Source organism: Pygocentrus nattereri, chromosome 6 (assembly GCF_015220715.1).
Source record: "Pygocentrus nattereri isolate fPygNat1 chromosome 6, fPygNat1.pri, whole genome shotgun sequence".
NCBI lineage: Eukaryota > Metazoa > Chordata > Actinopteri > Characiformes > Serrasalmidae > Pygocentrus > Pygocentrus nattereri.
In genome coordinates, this window is record NC_051216.1 from 46,872,629 (window position 1) to 46,891,240 (window position 18,612).

Consider the following 18,612-nt stretch of genomic DNA (forward strand, 5'->3'; position numbering starts at 1 on the left):
CAGTGTTCATCTGTCACAATGGGCACAAATATGAAATAAACATTCATAAAAATGAAATAAACATATTTATTCTAGCACGCGTACTCCCGGAGCACCTGAGCAGATGCTGGAGGAAGCAATTACTATTCATACGGCAACACCTACTGCTGCGCTCTTCCTGATAGGATGAAAAACAGAAGCAGTTGCGGGGTGTCAGGTGGTCTTTAGGGAGCGACACTCTCCATCTGCGCTTTTATTCTGGAGGGTCTGTAACTGCAGTCTAATGACTCCCTCTCTCCGCCTGATTGTGCGCTATTGTTTGCGTGTTACAAGGGGGGCGGGTAATTAATTGTGCCGATGCTGTATTAATGGGGATCCGCTCTGAGAAGCGCCTATTATTAGTGCTTAAATAAAAAGCCACTTGTGGCTTCTTGGCTCCCGTTGAGGGAATTGGCTGCATTGTTGGATTTCTCCGAAACACTGCATCTGAAAAAGGGCTACACCACTGCGTTCATAACAGGGTCCAAGTAAATATGCTGCTGTAGATCTCGTCATAAATGCCTGTTCAAAAATGTGTAATACATGAAAGTTTTCTTTGTTTGCAGCGGCTCAACACAATACAGGGAAATTAATTTTTCAACAAAGTGCATTATTGAGTGCTTGAGATGCAAACAGAGTGATTCAGAGTGATTTGGTGTAAAGACATCTGAACCATTTCACACAAACCGTTTGCTCTTAATAATCCGATAACTGCAGAAAATCAGATTTTATCAGTAATCAGATGAACACATTTACATGCTCTTAGTAATCCGATAACTGCAGAAAATCAGATTTTGTCAGTAATCAGATCGACACGTTTACATGCTCTTAATAATCCGATAACTGCAGAAAATCAGATTTTGTCAGTAATCAGATCGACACGTTTACATGCTCTTAATAATCCGATAACTGCAGAAAATCAGATTTTGTCAGTAATCAGATCGACACGTTTACATGCACTTAATAATCCGATAACTGCAGAAATTCAGATTTTATCAGTAATCAGATCAACACGTTTACATGCTCTTAATAATCCGATAACTGCAGAAAATCAGATTTTGTCAGTAATCAGATCGACACGTTTACATGCTCTTAATAATCCGATAACTGCAGAAAATCAGATTTTGTCAGTAATCAGATCAACACGTTTACATGCTCTTAATAATCCGATAACTGCAGAAAATCAGATTTTATCAGTAATCAGATCAACACGTTTACATGCACTTAATAATCCGATAACTGCAGAAAATCAGATTTTATCAGTAATCAGATCGACACGTTTACATGCTCTTAATAATCCGATAACTGCAGAAAATCAGATTTTGTCAGTAATCAGATCAACACGTTTACATGCTCTTAATAATCCGATAACTGCAGAAAATCAGATTTTATCAGTAATCAGATCGACACGTTTACATGCTCTTAATAATCCGATAACTGCAGAAAATCAGATTTTATCAGTAATCAGATCGACACGTTTAGTTGCTCTTGAGTAATCAGATAGTGGGGAAACTCTGCATCTACATGAGTCAGACAGTAATCAGATTTCTGCTTTACAACAAGCCTAAATCCTTTATTTCCTCGAGAATGCATTTAGTTTTAGTGTCGTGCCGAAGTGATTTAGACCTTACTCAAATCTAAGAAATCAGATTGTGCCGTTTACACGACCATTCGAAAAATTCCTCTTTAAACTCTTCAGACGTCTGGTTCCCATCACCACTACTGTGAACAGCTCTGATGCTGTAAGTTTCTCTAGAACTGAGCGTTTCACACTAAACCGCTCTGAATGACTCTGTTTACATCTTACACAGAGACTTCATTTCAGGTTGTTGTGTTATTTCATCGCTTACTGTTACATCAAACACTTGTTATCATCCATCACCAGCTTCTGGGTCATTTTTAGATGTTTCCGCAGGCAGAGCCTGTCAAAACATTACCCGCGCGATCAGACTAATGCAAACCTACACGCCGCACGTCAGGGTCAACAGTCTAATATAGAAACGTGGGTAAAGTTGACAGACCGCCACCGCTCGTAGGAACTTCTCTGCTCAGATGTTGCATTTGTCCCCGCTGGGCAGCAGAGAGAATGAAATATCGCATGTTTTTAGGTCCTTTCGGCTCTCGGATCAAGCAATAAATAACCCATCAGGCTCCGTTAAAGAAACATAGACATTTTTATTGCAAGTACTGGATGCTTTGACATAAAGAATGAAGTTTCACAGTTTAACACATATGCAATATTTTGGTATTTTGACCAGTTACTCTCGCAAACATCACCCCAAAATCCTCATAAATGGGACGGGACGATGCATAACAACCAAAATAAAACATTCAGTAAATTTTCTACTGCATTCTGTGACCAAAACTGTCAGAATGACGAAACCGCGGGCCGAGCTAGCTTGACGTTTTATGTTCTGAAGTCAAAGCTTCATCGTGAATCTCACCTCCGATAACTTTGGCCAAAGACTCAAACCAGTCACACAGGGAATAACGTTTTAAAAGGAATATTCAACAGCGACGTACTGCGCCAAAGTCAGACAGCCTTCCCTTAAATTCCATTCAAAACAGCTTTAATGTAAAAGTTCATTCAAATGAGTTCTAAAACAATCCACCTGCGTCAGGAAGGAGAAAGTCAAAGGAAAATAAGTGGAGTTTTCCAAAACAACAGACCAAAAAAGTTCTTCAATGTTTTTTTTTAATTTAAGAATACGGTTCTCTATAGAACCACGAGCACTCATTGTGCTGCAAATGGCTCTATACAGAACCAAGGTTTGACATCATAGCCACAGAGGAACCCTTCAAAAAGATTCATCTACAGCCCATTGAGTTTTCATTGTTCTATATAGATCCATTTTGAAAAGGGTTCTATACAACACTCAAAAGGGTTCTCCTATGTAACAAGCTTGACATCATAACAACAGAAGAGCCCTTTTTAAAAAGGTTCTATACAGAACCATCTACAGCACAACGTGTGTTCAGGGCTTTCTATAGAACCCTTCTGAAAAGCTGCTCACCAACATCTTGTTTGAATTTTCCCGTTCCACCTTAAACTGTCCAGCAGTTAGAGCTGTTGTTAGGCATTATAATAATATATGTGGAAGATTTAAGGTAAAACGGCAAAATTCGAAATAGAAGCCAAGTTCAGCCTCGTGAAGATGTGCCTCGACTCTTTTATGTCCCTTTACAGCGTTCTTGAGTAGAAGCACGTCTTTAGGACGAGGTACCTGCTTATATCTGCTGCCTCGGTAGCAGGTAAGCCTTCTGTTTAAGCTGAAAAGTCAGTCCTCTACGTAACAGAAGATCAGGGGCCAGCAATGCGGCTCTGTTACTGCCCTGTCGTGGCTCCACAGCTGAATCAGATCAGCAGGTAATAATAAAATAATCCTCCTCTACAGTAAAATAAAGCTCTGCTGATCCTTCAACACAGTTTAACAGTAAATGGTCTTAAACGCTGGAGTTAATGTAGAACTGCTGATTCACCCTTTAACCCTGAAGATCAGCGCAGACGGCTGGTCACCATAGCAACACAGACGACAGTCTCGCCCAGCTAGTAGCTACGAAACGGCAAAGAGAGAGATTTAAGACGGACATCGATAATCTGTGGCTTCCTGATTCGTTTAATCTGCAGCGAGAAACACTAAAAAGTCGTGAAGCTGAAGTCGCTTCTCATTCGCCAGCTTCTAATGTGAATTATCCCGTTCCACCTTAAATGGTACAGCAGTTACATTCTGGCATTTCAGGCACCATTTAAGGTGGAACGGGGAAATTCGAACAAGAAGCTGGCGAATGAGAAGCGACTTCAGCCTCACAAAAAGTCGAACGTTGAGAGACATTTTACAAGAATCTGTTAAAGTTTTGAGGGAAAGTTTCCTGCTGGAGATGCGAGAAAAGCAGCTATAGCTGAGCTGAAGCTTAAAGTCTGTGTTTACATTTATATTCTATTTTTTCAGCCTGTACTCGCACATCGGCTCCCAAGGTGGTTTGATTTTTGTTGAAAGGACAAAACGGCTTTTTACATTGATGCCTGATTTAGATCAGCATATGAAGAGGAAGAGGGCAACCAGCAGCAAGATGGATGGATACAATCAGAGGAATCATGAAGCAGCCACTCAGAAGACAGGATGTTCTGGAAAAACATTATCTATATGGTTGACACTTGATAATAATAATAATAATAATAATAATAATAATAAAAGACCCGGTCGACCCCAAAACTGCCCCCATCAGATAAACAGCACTGAGCGCTTTGATCTCTGAGAGAGAAGAGAAGATGAAGCTGCTTCAGATCTGAGAACATCCACAGGTGTTTCTGTCCATCCTTCCACTGTGAGAAGACCATTCAGCGCTGTGGGTCTGAAAGGACGTGTAGCTGATCAAGAAGAACCTCACTGAGAAAAGGAGACGGACACATCGAACAAAGAAGCTGAACGATGGACTGACCGCCCCAGAGTCCAGACCTCAGCACCACTGAATGGGTTTGATCATCAACCAGCTTCTCAGACTGAGCTCTGGAGGCGTGTCTGCAGGTTCTTTGAGGAGCTGAAAGTGAGGCTCCTGAGAAGAACGAGTGGAGGTACTGCATACTGTAATTTTTTGTTAAATATGTTTTAAATGTTTAAATGAAACAAATGAAGGGGGGTCAGTGACTTTGCTGTAAACCCAACAAATCCTCCGTTTGTTTGTGTGTATAAGTTTACACATAAATTCGCACTTGAATAAAACCATTAAAATATAAAACCATTCAGAGTAAAACATGTTAAAGTGCATCTCAACACAGGACTAGAAGTCATATGTAAAAACAAAACCATATTTGGTTAAATGTAAAAGTTACTCCACACTTTTAAACACTGTTTTAAATCAATAAAATTAAGTCTAACAGGTTTTCTATGTGACTTTATCACATACGAACACACAGAGAAAGAATGCAGTATGCAGATGTTGCTTGTGGGCATTATTACATTTTAAAAACATAAATTTCAACCCTTGATCAACTTTGATTACATTTGTCTTCGTTCAGTTTAGAACAGTTAAACCAAAAAACCTAAAAACCCCCAAATAATTAATAACATTGGTTTGACGAGTTTGTCCTGCAGTCACTGTCCAAATGTTGCTTCTTTACTTTTAGCGTCGAAGCTACCAGGCTAATGTAGCTAACCAACACTAGAAGTTAATAGTCACCCAAACCTTTGCTGTAAGTACATCCCCCAAAACTTCTCGCAACCGATTCAGTTATTTATAACAAGAAATGTAATAATAAAATAATCCTCCTCTACAGTAAAATAAAGCTCTGCTGATCCTTCAACACAGTTTAACAGTAAATGGTCCTAAACGCTGGAGTTGATGTAGATCTGCTGATTCACCCTTTAACCCTGAAGACCAGCGCAGACGGCTACTAACACTGCACCGTTTGCCATATAAGACTGAAAACAGTGATTCCAAACTTCTGAATGGTGCTGTTTATGTAACTTCTTCAGACCGGTCAGCATTCCTATAGCGTGATTTGAGGCCTGTTCCCAGGCTTCTGACTGCAAAGATGATGGTATGAAACCCAAAGCGGGATCATTTCGACAGGATTCTGTTTCCCGGACACAAAAGTAATAACGTGCTCAATAATTCTGAATTATGACCCGAAGCCGAGGGCGTGCCGTGCCCAGAGATGAACTTGATAAGCGGAACCCAGGTCGGCTTGCGCTGCTTCGTACGTTCTGGGGCTTTTTTGGCTCACTTTGCTTTGGAAATGAAAACAAGAGGACAATAAAGTCCCTCCTTGAGCGAGAGCCCAAATTTATGACGGCTCCCGGGGGGCTTCGTGGAGCTCCGACGCTCAGATGATGCAAGAAACCACAGAGGTCACAGGATATTTCTCCTCAGCTGTGAACCAGAAAAGACTGACTTGTTCAGCCTAAAGTACAATAACATGTCAGGGCAGACAGACGGCTCTACCACAGAGGAGAAATGCAGCGAGCTGATTTAGGTGGTCTAGTGGTGGTCTCATTACAATATAACCTCAGCCATGAGATCTATAAAGGCAGCTTAGCTAGCATGCCGTAGTATCGATCAGCATTGGAGGATCTTTACAGTAAAAGACAAAAGCAAAACGAAGGAGAACACTGTGTCAGGAAGAACGATGAAACGCATTGCTTTCTGCGGCTTCCGACCAATAAAAATATACATTTTCCTGCTTTGAATAATTAGAAACCGCAAACACGCTTAAAGATGAGTCCAGATTCGGGCCCAACCTATCAGCATTTCCCCTAGAATAACATTATAGGCATTTATCAGCATTGGGAACATTCCTGTTGTTGTTTTCCAGTTTTTGACATCATTCAAAATTGTTGTTGTTTACATTATGTGTCAATTTCATGATGAATGGACTAAAAGAAAAGAAGAAAAATCTGGTTCCATTGACTTCCAGTGTAAGTGCAGTATGTTTTTTCCTTCCCCTGTAAAGTTCTCGTGTTCTGTTCCGACAGCAGTCATATGTCCTGCTTTACACTGAAAAGACACTTTTATAGAGAGCACATTTTAACGCCCAATTACTGTTTATTTGTTGAATTTAACATATTTGGGGGGAGGGGCATAACTCACATGGAGAGTCCTTTGATTGGCAGTTACTCAAACTTTTGCAGATGATCTCCAAAACAGTAACTGTACCGGAGAAGGAAAGTCAATCTAATGAGATTTTATTCAGACTTATTTTGGAGCATTTCTATTGGCCCATTCTTTTTTTGGAGCATTTCTATTGGCCCATTCTTTTTTTGGAGCATTTCTATTGGCCTGTTATTTTTTTTGTTTTTGGAGCATTTCTATTGGCCTGTTCTTCTTTGTTTTTTTTTTTGGAGCATTTCTATTGACCTGTTCTTTTTTTGGAGCATTTCTATTGGACCATTTTTTTGGAGAATTTCTATTGGACCATTTTTTACGGTGATGATATATTATGTATTATTGGTTCCTGGAGCGTTTACCTTTTTAAAATTGGTATCGGTATTAGTGACACTGTCATATTGGTCAGGCCGTAGTGCAGGTACAGCTTCCCTGGAGCTTCATTGTGTGAATGGACACAGGACAGGCCAGTTTTTGAAAGTGCCACCTGTTCCATCTTTGGGTCTGAATTACCCAGCAGCGGAACCAGCTCCATCCTCTTTGGTTCCATTTGGGAAAGGATTAACATCTAAAAGAGATCTAGACGAATCTACGAGGAGAACAACGACAACAGGATGATGCTGGGTGGATTATACTGGTTTGATAGCACAGTGAGGCCTCATTAGCTCATTATTGCAGCAATCCAGGGAACCCACAGGAATTATAGGAGAATTCCACTGATTTTTCAAACGTTCTGCATTATCAAATGGTTAAGATGTAAACAAAGTCACACAGACTAGTTAGAGTCAGAACTGGTCACAGTGGTGGTGATAGGAACCAGACATGCACCCTTAAAGGCTGGTTATGAATACTCTGCCTGATGGTAAAGACATTATTCCACTCCATTCGCGGTGGAGGGATACATAATACGCAGGGCGTTGTGAGGCAAAATAGTCCCCAAAGAAAACGTATTATTTAGATTTTCCACTATTTTGCCATCATCATCATTCCATATAAAACCCGGAAGATGTGTAGGTTCACTGGTGGATTTGGACAGTAAATAAAATGGGCATTTTGTTTCATTTAGTTTTTCTCTACCATGAACACTTTCACATCAAACCACTCTGAATGACTTGCTTTTTGCATCTGAACCACTGAATCATGTAGAAATTTGGAAAAGTCAGTGGAATTTTACGAATGAACCACCATAAGAATTAAAAAAGTTGGATAAAAGTTATTTATTGGCTATCTACAGACAAACAGCTCGGGCCTAACGCTCCACGGCTTCCTTCTCTGTAAACGTTAAAAAATTATTTCGAGTCAAAAATGCAACCCCTCACAGAGATTCGGAAAACATGACCAAAACATTCGTCTGTTCGAAGCTTTGCAGTGAAAAGAAATCCGAATACGTAGCCTTATTAAAAGGACACCGACGAGCATTCACGATGCACAAGAGACGACAACGTAAACGGTGGCTGCACCGTGAACGTCGAGACGACAGCGGTACAACACAGAGATGGACGCTTTGTGGGAAACGTGACGGGTTGACGAGAAGAGCCGGTACAGGTGGCGCACCTGTCCAGGCAAAGTGCTTTTTCTTTTCGTTTGGAAGATCGAAGGGCAGCTACAGCAGTTTTACACACACGGACATATACATACAGTCACAGTGTGGGAGGGGAAGTCCCAGTAATCCTCCCAAATGCGTCGAGCCCTTCTTCTCGAAAAACGAATGAATCCTAGTAAAAACGTTCCCTCCTTATCCGTGAATTCTCACACGTATTGCAGCCAATCACAGTCTGTCGGTATGGAGAGATTGTCAACACAAAATAATACCGCGGAACTGAATGGAATATTCCAGGAAAGCAAAAAAACAAACAGGGCTTTGATCGGACCAGGCGATCCGTCCTTCACAGACAAACCGCTTTGCCGTCGACGTAAGCTGCGCTACGCTAACTCGGACTCCGGCAGTCCCAGCAGGTCGCAGCTGGATCTCCACAGCCGAGCCTGAAGCTCTGCATCGTATGAGGCCGCAGAGGACTGGACGCGCTTTCCTTCATACAGGTAGCACCCACCGACGCCTTCCAGCTCCGGAGACGCCACCGTAAACACGGCTGTACCTGCAGCCTGTGACGCCGTCTGTGGAGAGAACAGAACATTTTAAAGGAAAGTGTAGCGGAAAAATTATTTACACAATTACTTTAAATCACGGCGCGGCCAAATGCTTCTGGGCCAGTCGTGGGCTGGAGGGCAGGGAACCGGCCTTGTGACCAGAAGGTTGCGGGTTCGATCCCCTGAGCTGACAGTCCGTGACTGGATTGCCCTTGAGCAAGACACCTAACCCCCAACTGCACCCCGGGCACTGTGGATAGGGCAGCCTGCCACTCTGGGTATGTGCCCTGTGACCACTGATGAAGGACTAGAGGATGACCAGCACAAACTGTGCAGCAGCAGATGAGCTGTCGTCTCTGACTTTACATCTACAAGGTGGACCCACAAGGTAGGAGTGTCTAATAGAGTGGACAGTGAGTGGACACAGTGTTTAAAAACTCCAGGAGCACTGCTGTGTCTGATCCACTCGTACCAGCACAACACACACTAACACACCACGACCACGTCACTGTTACTGCAGTGCTGAGAATGACCCACCACCCAAATAGTACCTGCTCTGTGAGGGTCCATGGGGGTCCTGACCACTGAAGAACAGGGTAACAGAGAAACAGATGGACTACAGTCTGTAACTGTAGAACTACAGAGTGCAGCTATACAGTCAGTGGAGCGGATGAAGTGGACAATGAGGGTAGAAACAAGAAGGTGGTCAGAATGTTATGCCTGATCGGTGTATATGATACCCTATAGTCCTCTCTGTCATTCAACACGACTGCCTGGAATTTCCACTACTACAACACAATGAGGGTAAAGTAAATAGCTTCAGGCCCACTGCCTTTCTCACCTGCTGCTCCACTGCTCCACAATAAACCTTCTCCTGTCAGGTTCTCTCAGGGTGTTTGAGTTCTCCTGTTAATCTCTGCTGCATAAGATCCATCAGAGGTGCCACTGAACCTCACATTCAGCAGCTTGCAAAAATATGTAAAGCCTGCTCAGTTTGCAGGCTTACGGCTTTAACTGATAAGCTCCTCCTGCCACAGATAGATTGAGTCTGAGAATCAGTCTTAACCTCTGGCGGGATATTCTAGACTGTCGAGCCCGGACGAGATGAGGAGCGCATTATGTTAGCAACGAAGTCTCGAGATGCCCTTCTTCTGACATCAACTTTAAAGTCGGAGGTTTAACATACCTAAACAAGCCAATTAGGACGACACGGTCCGGGATGAAGTGACAGAGGCCTTGAAGCAGCCAAGAAGCTCACAGTTCATCTGCTGACAGCACAGTGTGTGTCTACTCCTATATCAGGGGTCAGTTTCTGACCACAGAGACAGTCTTGGCTGGAGAGATTTGGGTCTCTCGTTCTTAAACGTCCTTCTCCTGATGTCAACCTTTGGTTGAAGACGGTTTTCATCAAAAAAACAAGCCTGTTGGAATGGCAGGGCCCGGGATAAAGTGACAGCAGCCAAAAGGCACAGACCTGTCCCATTGTCTGAGTATCACACTCGTTCTGTCTTGGAATGGACAGCCTCTGGGTCCCCTGTGTTTGCGTTGCTGCTATAACTGGCCTACTGGAGCAGGTGGTGTGGTCAGAATGCCCAAGGCCTCGACTGCCTGTCAATCCAACACTTCCCCAGCTGCAGCCACAGCACTGGGGCCTGCAATGTACCCGTCCACGATCCAGACCTGCCACTTTATTACAAACACCTACCCTGTACTTCCAGTCACTGGCCACTTTATTAGAAACACCTACCTTGTGCTTCCACTCACTGGCCACTTTATTAGAAACACCTACCTTGTGCTTCCACTCACTGTTAATACCAAACCTGATTAATCTTCTAAATTAAAGTTTATTCCATTAATTCTATAAGAGTAGAGTAGAGGGTAAAGTGATTATCTGTGCTTTTTGGCAATGCTTCCTCTGTGCTTTAGCTGCGGTAGGTGTTTCTAATAAACTGGCCACTAAATGGAAGCACAAGGTAGGTGTTTCTAATAAAGTGGCCAGTGAGTAGAAGCACAAAGTAGGTGTTTCTAATAAAGTGGCCAGTGAGTGGAAGCACAAAGAAGGTGTTTCTAATAAAGTGGCCAGTGAGTGGAAGCACAAGGTAGGTGTTTCTAATAAAGTGGCCAGTGAGTGGAAGCACAAGGTAGGTGTTTCTAATAAAGTGGCCAGTTAGTGGAAGCACAAGGTAGGTGTTTCTAATAAAGTGGCCAGTTAGAAGTTCAAGGTAGGTGTTTCTAATAAAGTGGCCAATGAGTGGAAGCACAAGGTAGATGTTTCTAATAAAGTGGCCAGTGAGTGGAAGCACAAGGTAGATGTTTCTAATAAAGTGGCCAGTTAGTGGAAGCACAAGGTAGGTGTTTCTAATAAAGTGGCCAGTGAGTGGAAGCACAAGGTAGGTGTTTCTAATAAAGTGGCCAGTGAGTGGAAGCACAAGGTAGGTGTTTCTAATAAAGCGGCCAGTGAGTGGAATCACAAGGTGGGTGTTTCTAATAAAGTGGCCAGTGAGTGGAAGCACAAGGTAGGTGTTTCTAATAAAGTGGCCAGTGAGTGGAAGCACAAGGTAGGTGTTTCTAATAAAGCGGCCAGTGAGTGGAAGCACAAGGTAGGTGTTTCTAATAAAGTGGCCAGTGAGTGGAAGCACAAGGTAGGTGTTTCTAATAAAGTGGCCAGTGAGTGCAGATCAGTAGTACACACCATGGCAGTGAAGACGAGAAGCGTGAGGTGAAAAGTGTGTCAAAGATCAAATCAGTTCGCCGCGCCGCATATTTGGTCAAACAGTTTCTCTGACCCGATGAATTGCAACAGCAGTTTGCTTTTGGTTGAGATGAGACGTCTGCGTGGTTTAGTTTGTGCTGCTTTGCCTTCTGGCTGCTGTTTATTAGCTGTTATGTATAATATGCATTAGTTACAGCGTCTGATTCAGGAGGGTCTTCTGAGGACCTCCACAAAGGGCACTAAGCCATAAGTCCAAAACTGTTTTCATACTGCCGTGCCTTCTTCCGTGGCCTGATGCACTATAAATAGAAAACAATCACTTTCCATCTCATTTAAAATCCTGACAACAGCTTTTCACGCATAGAAAACCGTCTCTGGCGGTTACAGTCGTTTACAAAAGTTTGGGCGCCAATTACAGTCGATTTTCTAGTGAAAATAAGTGAATATAACCTCTACAGGGAACGCATTTCTGCAGTTTAATGCGGAATTACTGTGTATTGGCTGAAGTTAATGTACTGAGGATAACATAAAACAAAGCAAGGCCTGTGCAAAAGTTATGGCACGTTTAGATTTTTATCATCGTCATCTAAACTCGTGTTGGTGCTTCAGCTAGCAAGAATGAAACGTTCTACACACTTAAAAAAGATGGTTCTTCAAAGGTTCTTTGCATGGTGAGAAGGTACTTTTTGAAAGGTTTAGGGTAGAGGTGTACAGCACCCAAAAAGGGCTATGATATCAAGCTCGTACCAATAGCAGGACCCTTTGGGTGCTACATAGAACCAAATACAACACATTCTCCAACAATCTGAAGACCCATTTCATCATGCAAAGAACCCTTTAATCACGCAAAGGGTTCTCTGAGTGTTTTTTTACTGAAGCCCCCCTGGAAGAACCATCTATATTAAGTGTGTATGGTAAGCAGAGCTGTTATCACTGCACTCTTAAAAAAGGTGGTTCTTCAAGGGTTCTTTAGTAAAGAAAATAATATGTAAAGAACCATGAACACGCAAAGAACCCTTTGCATGATTAGAGGGTTCTTCTTCAGATTGACGGAGAATGTGCTGTAGATGGAACCCTTTAGAAATGGTTTTTCATTTGTTACAAGTTCAGCATCGTAACATCGTAACATAACATCATAAAACCCTTAAAGTACATTCTGAAGAACCCTTTCATGATGCAAAGAACCAGTTAATCATGCATAGGGTTCTCTGAGTGTTCATGATTCCATATAGAACCATTTTCTTTACTAAAGAACCCTGAAAGAATCATCTTTTTAAGTGTGTAGCTAAGTTTTCAGCTTTTCGGTACTAGATAGCAGCACTGTTTCACATTTAGCAATTGTTAGATAGATGGTTTGGCCTTTTTTTGAGCAACGGCTTGAAAATCATGCACTGTGTACTTACTTGGTGACCATATTAGTGGAACCTTTGATTGTTTTTGACTGTAAAATAACGCAGGACGTGACGGCAACATCGTCTACGCAGGAATATTTAGAGGTTTGATTAAGACAGGGGTCGGAAGCATGCGGCTCTTTTACTGCCCCTCTTTACTGCCCTCCACAGCTGAATCAGATCAGCAGGTGATAATAAAATAATCCTCCTCTACAGTAAAATAAAGCTCTGCTGATCCTTCAACACAGTTTAACAGTAAATGGTCTTAAACGCTGGAGTTAATGTAGAACTGCTGATTCACCCTTTAACCCTGAAGATCAGCGCAGACGGCTGGTCACCATAGCAACACAGACGACAGTCTCGCCCAGCTAGTAGCTACGAAACGGCAAAGAGAGAGATTTAAGACGGACATCGATAATCTGGAGACGAATGGACTCATTAGTGTTTATAGTCACTCCAGCTGGTTTCCTGATACGTTTAATCTGCAACGAGAAACTGAGGAATAGTTCGCCAGCTTCTCGTTCGAATTAAAAGGTGTAGCAGTTGCATTCTGGGAGATTTAAGGTGGAACGGGAGAATTTGAACACAAAGCTGACGAATGCGACGAGACTTCAGCCTCGTAAAAAAATCAAACATTGAGAAACATTTTACAAGAATCTGTTAATCTTTTGAGGAAAAGTTTCCTGCTGGAGATGTGAGTAAAGCAGCTATAGCTGAGCTGAAGCTCAAAGCAGAGCAAAGTCAGTCTGTGGTTTTGTTCGAGTCCATCAGCACATACTGAGACATACAGCCGAGACGGTAAAACGTCACTGCAATAAAATGGACATAAAATGTTGTGGCACTCAAAGTGGTTTGATTTTTATTCAGAGGACAAAACGGCTCTTCTTAACATCTGGGTTGCAGACTCCTGGGTTAGTGGATATCTCCCAACCCTTTTTAACTATGGGATTTTCTTCTGACTGTAATCTAGAAGTAATAAGCTCTTGTGTCTTTGGAGGGGACGACAGAACTACAAGGTCAAAACAACTCATCTTCTGCACATAAAAGCTCCTCCGATTCTCTGTGGCTGTAATGGCTTTGGAAATCACATCCATGTTTGATGAATGGTGCGCTTATGGTTGCAGGGCAGAAGCCTCCCAAAAGGTCATTCGTTAAGGGAACTGCCCGAATGATTAATCATATAAAACACATGCCATCTTAAATCAGCTCTTTCTGGAGCTGATGTTCGCCATGGGCTCAAACAGTTAAGATATGCAACAAACACGTCTTCCACGTCCACGTCTTCCGGCCAAACAGTGAGAAAATAAAAACTACGCTCCACTGTCCTGCAAAGAATCTTCTGCAAATCCCCGGAGATTCTGCTCACAGGGAGTTTCTCCTTTCGCTCTTAGGGAGTTTCTCGTAGAGGAAGACGCCAGGTTTGGGAAACGATGCTAATAAACATGTGATTCATCTCACATCTTGTGCATTTGATTAAAGTGCTGTATCTACTTTCCTGTATGAGTCCACTGTGTGCCGTTTCTTGCTCATGCTCTTAGGGAGCTTCTCTTTTTGAGTTTTGGTTCCTCTCAGTGGTTCTTCATCATGTACCTAGGGAGTTTATCCTTTTGAGTCTTGGTTCCTCTCAGGGTTCTTCGTTGTGTACCTAGGGAGTTTATCCTTTTGAGTCTTGGTTCCTCTCAGGGGTTCTTCATCATACTTTTAGAGAGTTTTTCCATTTGAGTCTTGATTCCTCCCAGGGGTTCTTCATCATGTACCTAGGGAGTTTATCCTTTTGAGTCTTGGTTCCTCTCAGGGGTTCTTCATCATGCTTTTAGAGAGTTTTTCCATCTGAGTCTTGATTCCTCCCAGGGGTTCTTCATCATGTACCTAGGGAGTTTATCCTTTTGAGTCTTGGTTCCTCTCAGGGGATCTTCATCATGCTTTTAGAGAGTTTTTCCATTTGAGTCTTGGTTCCTCCCAGGGGTTCTTCATCATGCTTTTAGAGAGCTTCTCCCTTTGAGTCTTGGTTCCTCCCGGGGGTTCTTCGTCATGTACCTAGGGAGTTTATCCTTTTGAGTCTTGGTTCCTCTCAGGGGTTCTTCATCATGCTTTTAGAGAGTTTCTCCCTTTGAGTCTTGGTTCCTCTCAGTTGTTCTTCCTCATGATCTTACAGAGGTTCTCCTATTGAGTCTGGGGCAGCAGATGCTGTGGTTTTCCATTGTTCCGCAAAGAATTTTCTGCCAATCTCTTTTCTGCACTTAGGGGGCTTCTCCTTTTGCTCTTAGGGAGTCTTGAGGGTCCGGGCGTGCACTGCAGAATAATTTTTATTGTATTTCAGGGAGTTTCAGTCTCAGGCACTCAGCCCTCAGAAGTATAAAGACTGTCTGATGTAAGCCTCACACTAAAATCACCACAGCTCTCAGAAGCTCACCTCTCACAGAGAATTTAATCTGGCTCTGGATATCTGTGCTTCCGTGCACAGGTTTTATCAGCTCGGTAGGAAAGAAATGACGATCTAATCGATCTAAATGCTCGTAGCAAAAAAGTAGTCGCATCTTTACTCAGGATTAAGCAGAGATATAGCCCTAGTCACTGAACCAGATAACATTCCCGCTGTCCTGTTTTAAGAAGTTATTCCTGAATCCTAAAGCTGTAGGTAGCAAGGAAACAAGATATCTTGTGCGTTTGCCACAGTCCTGCACTTCGTTCAACACGGGTTTGTTTTTGTTGTGCATATGTTGTGCTAAATGTTCTGTGATTGGTTGTTTTGTCAGTCAAAGTCAGGAATTCTCGAAACCTGGTCTAGTTTGCGAACCTGCATTTTAGACTGGTCATACGCAGCTTGCAGTGTTTCTATACAAAGTATAGACAGTTTTCTGTTCTGTTTACTGAAGTTTTACCTGATGCAGCATTTCAGGCACTCTCCTCAACTAGTCGACTAGTCTATACAGCCCCTACTGTCAGAACCAGACTGGGCTCTCAGGGTGCAAAACACTTGGTTGCAACAAGAACCAACAACACACTGGTGCTATGGTTCCCAACTCCAATCCTGTGGAACCATCGCCTTGCAGAGTATTCCCTGCCCACAAGAAAGGCCTTCATGAGCTGGGTCAGGTGTGCTGAAGGCATGGAATAGTTTAAACTGTGCATGGCAGTGGGTCTCCAGGACAGTGGAGTTGAGAATTCTTGAACTAGGGCACATGCAGCAGTATCGTACCCTGAACAGCAAGCGGGCTATAGGCCTTTGCGCCAGCCAGGCAGGGGTGCTCAAGTTGCGGTACAGATCCGTGTCCACCATGCCAGGGTCCACAGCGTTGGCCGTCACAGCAAAGCCACCAGACTGGAGTTCCTGCTGGAGTTGATAGGTGAACAGGACCTGGGCCAGCTTGCTGCGGGAATACGCCGCGTAGGGACTGTAGTGTCGCCTTCAAACAAACACAGGAAAAACAGAGACCATTCAGAGACTGATAAACTCTAAGGGGTGTTCTAAGACTTGTCTTACAATGGGCCCCATATTGCTTTTGAATCTCAGTAGGCCAGCTGGGAGAACCGGAATGTTTTGGAAGACAGCAAATTACACAGCAACGGGGAAGATAATCCATAAATGAAGTGGTACATTAAAAGGTACATATCAAAGTACAATGCGTGGGCCAAATTCTCACATTTGTTTAATCTGCCTTTTTGCATATAACGCTACCATTGCACAGGTCAGGAGTTGGCAACATGTGACTGCTGGTCACCATAGCAACACAGACAACAATCTTGCCTAGCTATTAACTAACGAAACGGCAAAGACAAAGATTTAAGATGAACATCGATAATTTGGAGATAAACTGACTGATTTGCGTTTATAATCACTCCAGCGGGTTTCCTGATAATCTGCAATGTTTTTCCTGTTTAATCTGCAATGAGAAACTGTCAAACACTAAAGAGTCGCGAGGCTGAAGTCAGTTTCTGATTCAAATTGCCCCGTTCCACCTTAAATGGCACAGTACATTCTGGCACCATTTAAAGTGGAACATGAAAATTCGAACAAGAAGCTGGCGAATAAGAAGAGACTTCAGCCTCGTGAAAAGTTGAACAGACAAAAGTTGAGAGACATTTTACCAGAAACTGTTCTACATTTGAAGAAAAGGTTCCTCCTGGAGATGTGGGAAAAGCAGCTATGGCTGAGCTAAAACTCAAATGTAAGTCTGTGGTTTAGTTTGTATTTGTAGTAGCTCATCAGCACATACTGAGACACAGTTACAGCCTAGATGGTAAAATGGACATAAAATGTTGTGGCTCCAAAGGTGGCTTGATTTTTGTTGAAAGGACAAAACGGCTCTTTGTTTTCAGAAGATAAAAAAGAGGTCTAAATGTCTGCAGTTGTGACATCTGCAATCTCTTTTTGAACAAGACAACATTCATGAAAACATGGGCACGCAAAACATGAGCATGAAGTTATTACGTCTGCTCTGTTGTTTGCACCTTCAACGTTTTCACTCGCGAGTCAAGACTGGTTAAAAACGAAAGCATCACAGAATCATTCTGTTTCACGGGCAGCAGAGCAGTTGGCTGCTTCATTCGGCTGCATGACCATTTAAAAAAAAGTAGGCCAAAAAAACAAAGCATAGTCCAGAACACCACATTATGCACATAATAAAAATGAAGCCATTTACTGCAGCCTTACTTCCAAGACAAGCACATCTTACCCAATTTATGTGGCCGTAAAAGCACAATGGTGGGCAAAATTCCGCCGAGGTTCAAGGAAAGAGATAATGAGACAAATGATAGACCACTGCGGTAATTCTGAAGTCACAGAGTGGCAGATATCAAATGGAAATGGTGAAATGTGGCGCAGATCTCAACATCTCAAGCAACAATTTGGCAGCAACCCTGCAGCACTTACTTAAAATGTATTGAACGCGTTCAGTCCATTAGGCTAAAGATATGATATTCTGTTTTTACAAAATGGTTTTAGGCAACAGACCCGTTCTCTGAGGCACTGAAAGCCGCTTTTCAGACGCCTCACTCTTTGAAAAGAACCCGAAAGCCTTTAAAAAACACATCCAAAGATGAGCAATTACCCGGCTGCAGCGCGGAGGATCTATTGAGCCTTCGCCATCGCCTCACTCCTCTGTCACTATCTGCTCACCTCGTCACCTCCTCTTAATGGGCCTTTCAGAACCTCATCTCTCAGGACGGACGAGAGAAAAGGGGAGGAGAGGGAGGCGGGAGCATCACTTCAAAAGGCACGGGGAATATAACCGCAGTTAAGCAGGGAAAAGAGTCCCAAGCTCTTATGCAAATGCCTCTGGTCCCCGGGGAGGGATCATTCGTCACGGATTGGTTCCGTTATGTTTTGCGAATCTCTTTACAGCAAGTCCTCGTTTGCTGAAACAAAACCCCGAAACGATTCGGTCCTCGTAGCGACGTTTACGTGGAGAACGCAGCAACAACAAGCAAATCCCACGGGACTTTCCTCAGGGACGGCGGGGAAGAGAGCTGCAATTTGAGGAAGTTGAGAACAAATTTTGAGAGCTGACAGACGGCATCGTAGGAGCAGGAGTGCACGGTTAACCCGAACTCAAGGCTGCACGAGGGTCAGCCAGCTCCCCCAGCCTCACACAACCTTCCCCTTCACATCGTCGTGCTGCTATAGTGCAGGAAGCCCCGAGTCGACGTCCATCCCTGCGATCTTATTTAGGTCGTAGCGGCCTGGAGGCTCCTTCTATCCGTCTGACCTTCTGTGAAATACAGTGGACTACTCGCAAAATGTTATGCACCTAAACATGCAGTTTGTTTCTCTCCTCGAATGAGGATCTTTCTACCGAA

At 43.1% G+C, this 18,612-nt stretch overlaps 1 protein-coding gene across 4 annotated transcripts in view; it reads right to left on the reverse strand.

Annotated features, from left to right (window-relative positions):
• Positions 1 to 7,819: 7,819 nt before the first annotated feature.
• LOC108439528 (dehydrogenase/reductase SDR family member on chromosome X) overlaps positions 7,820 to 18,612 on the reverse strand; it is a 69,887-nt gene continuing 59,094 nt past the window's right edge. For all 4 annotated transcript variants that reach the window (XM_037539004.1, XM_017717978.2, XM_037539003.1 and 1 more), the window contains 2 exons: positions 16,013 to 16,220; positions 7,820 to 8,736 (listed from right to left, as the gene is read on the reverse strand). In XM_037539004.1, the coding sequence (XP_037394901.1) occupies positions 8,545 to 8,736; positions 16,013 to 16,220 (400 nt within the window). In that variant the 3' untranslated portion in view covers positions 7,820 to 8,544. The remainder of the gene's footprint in view (positions 8,737 to 16,012; positions 16,221 to 18,612) is intronic.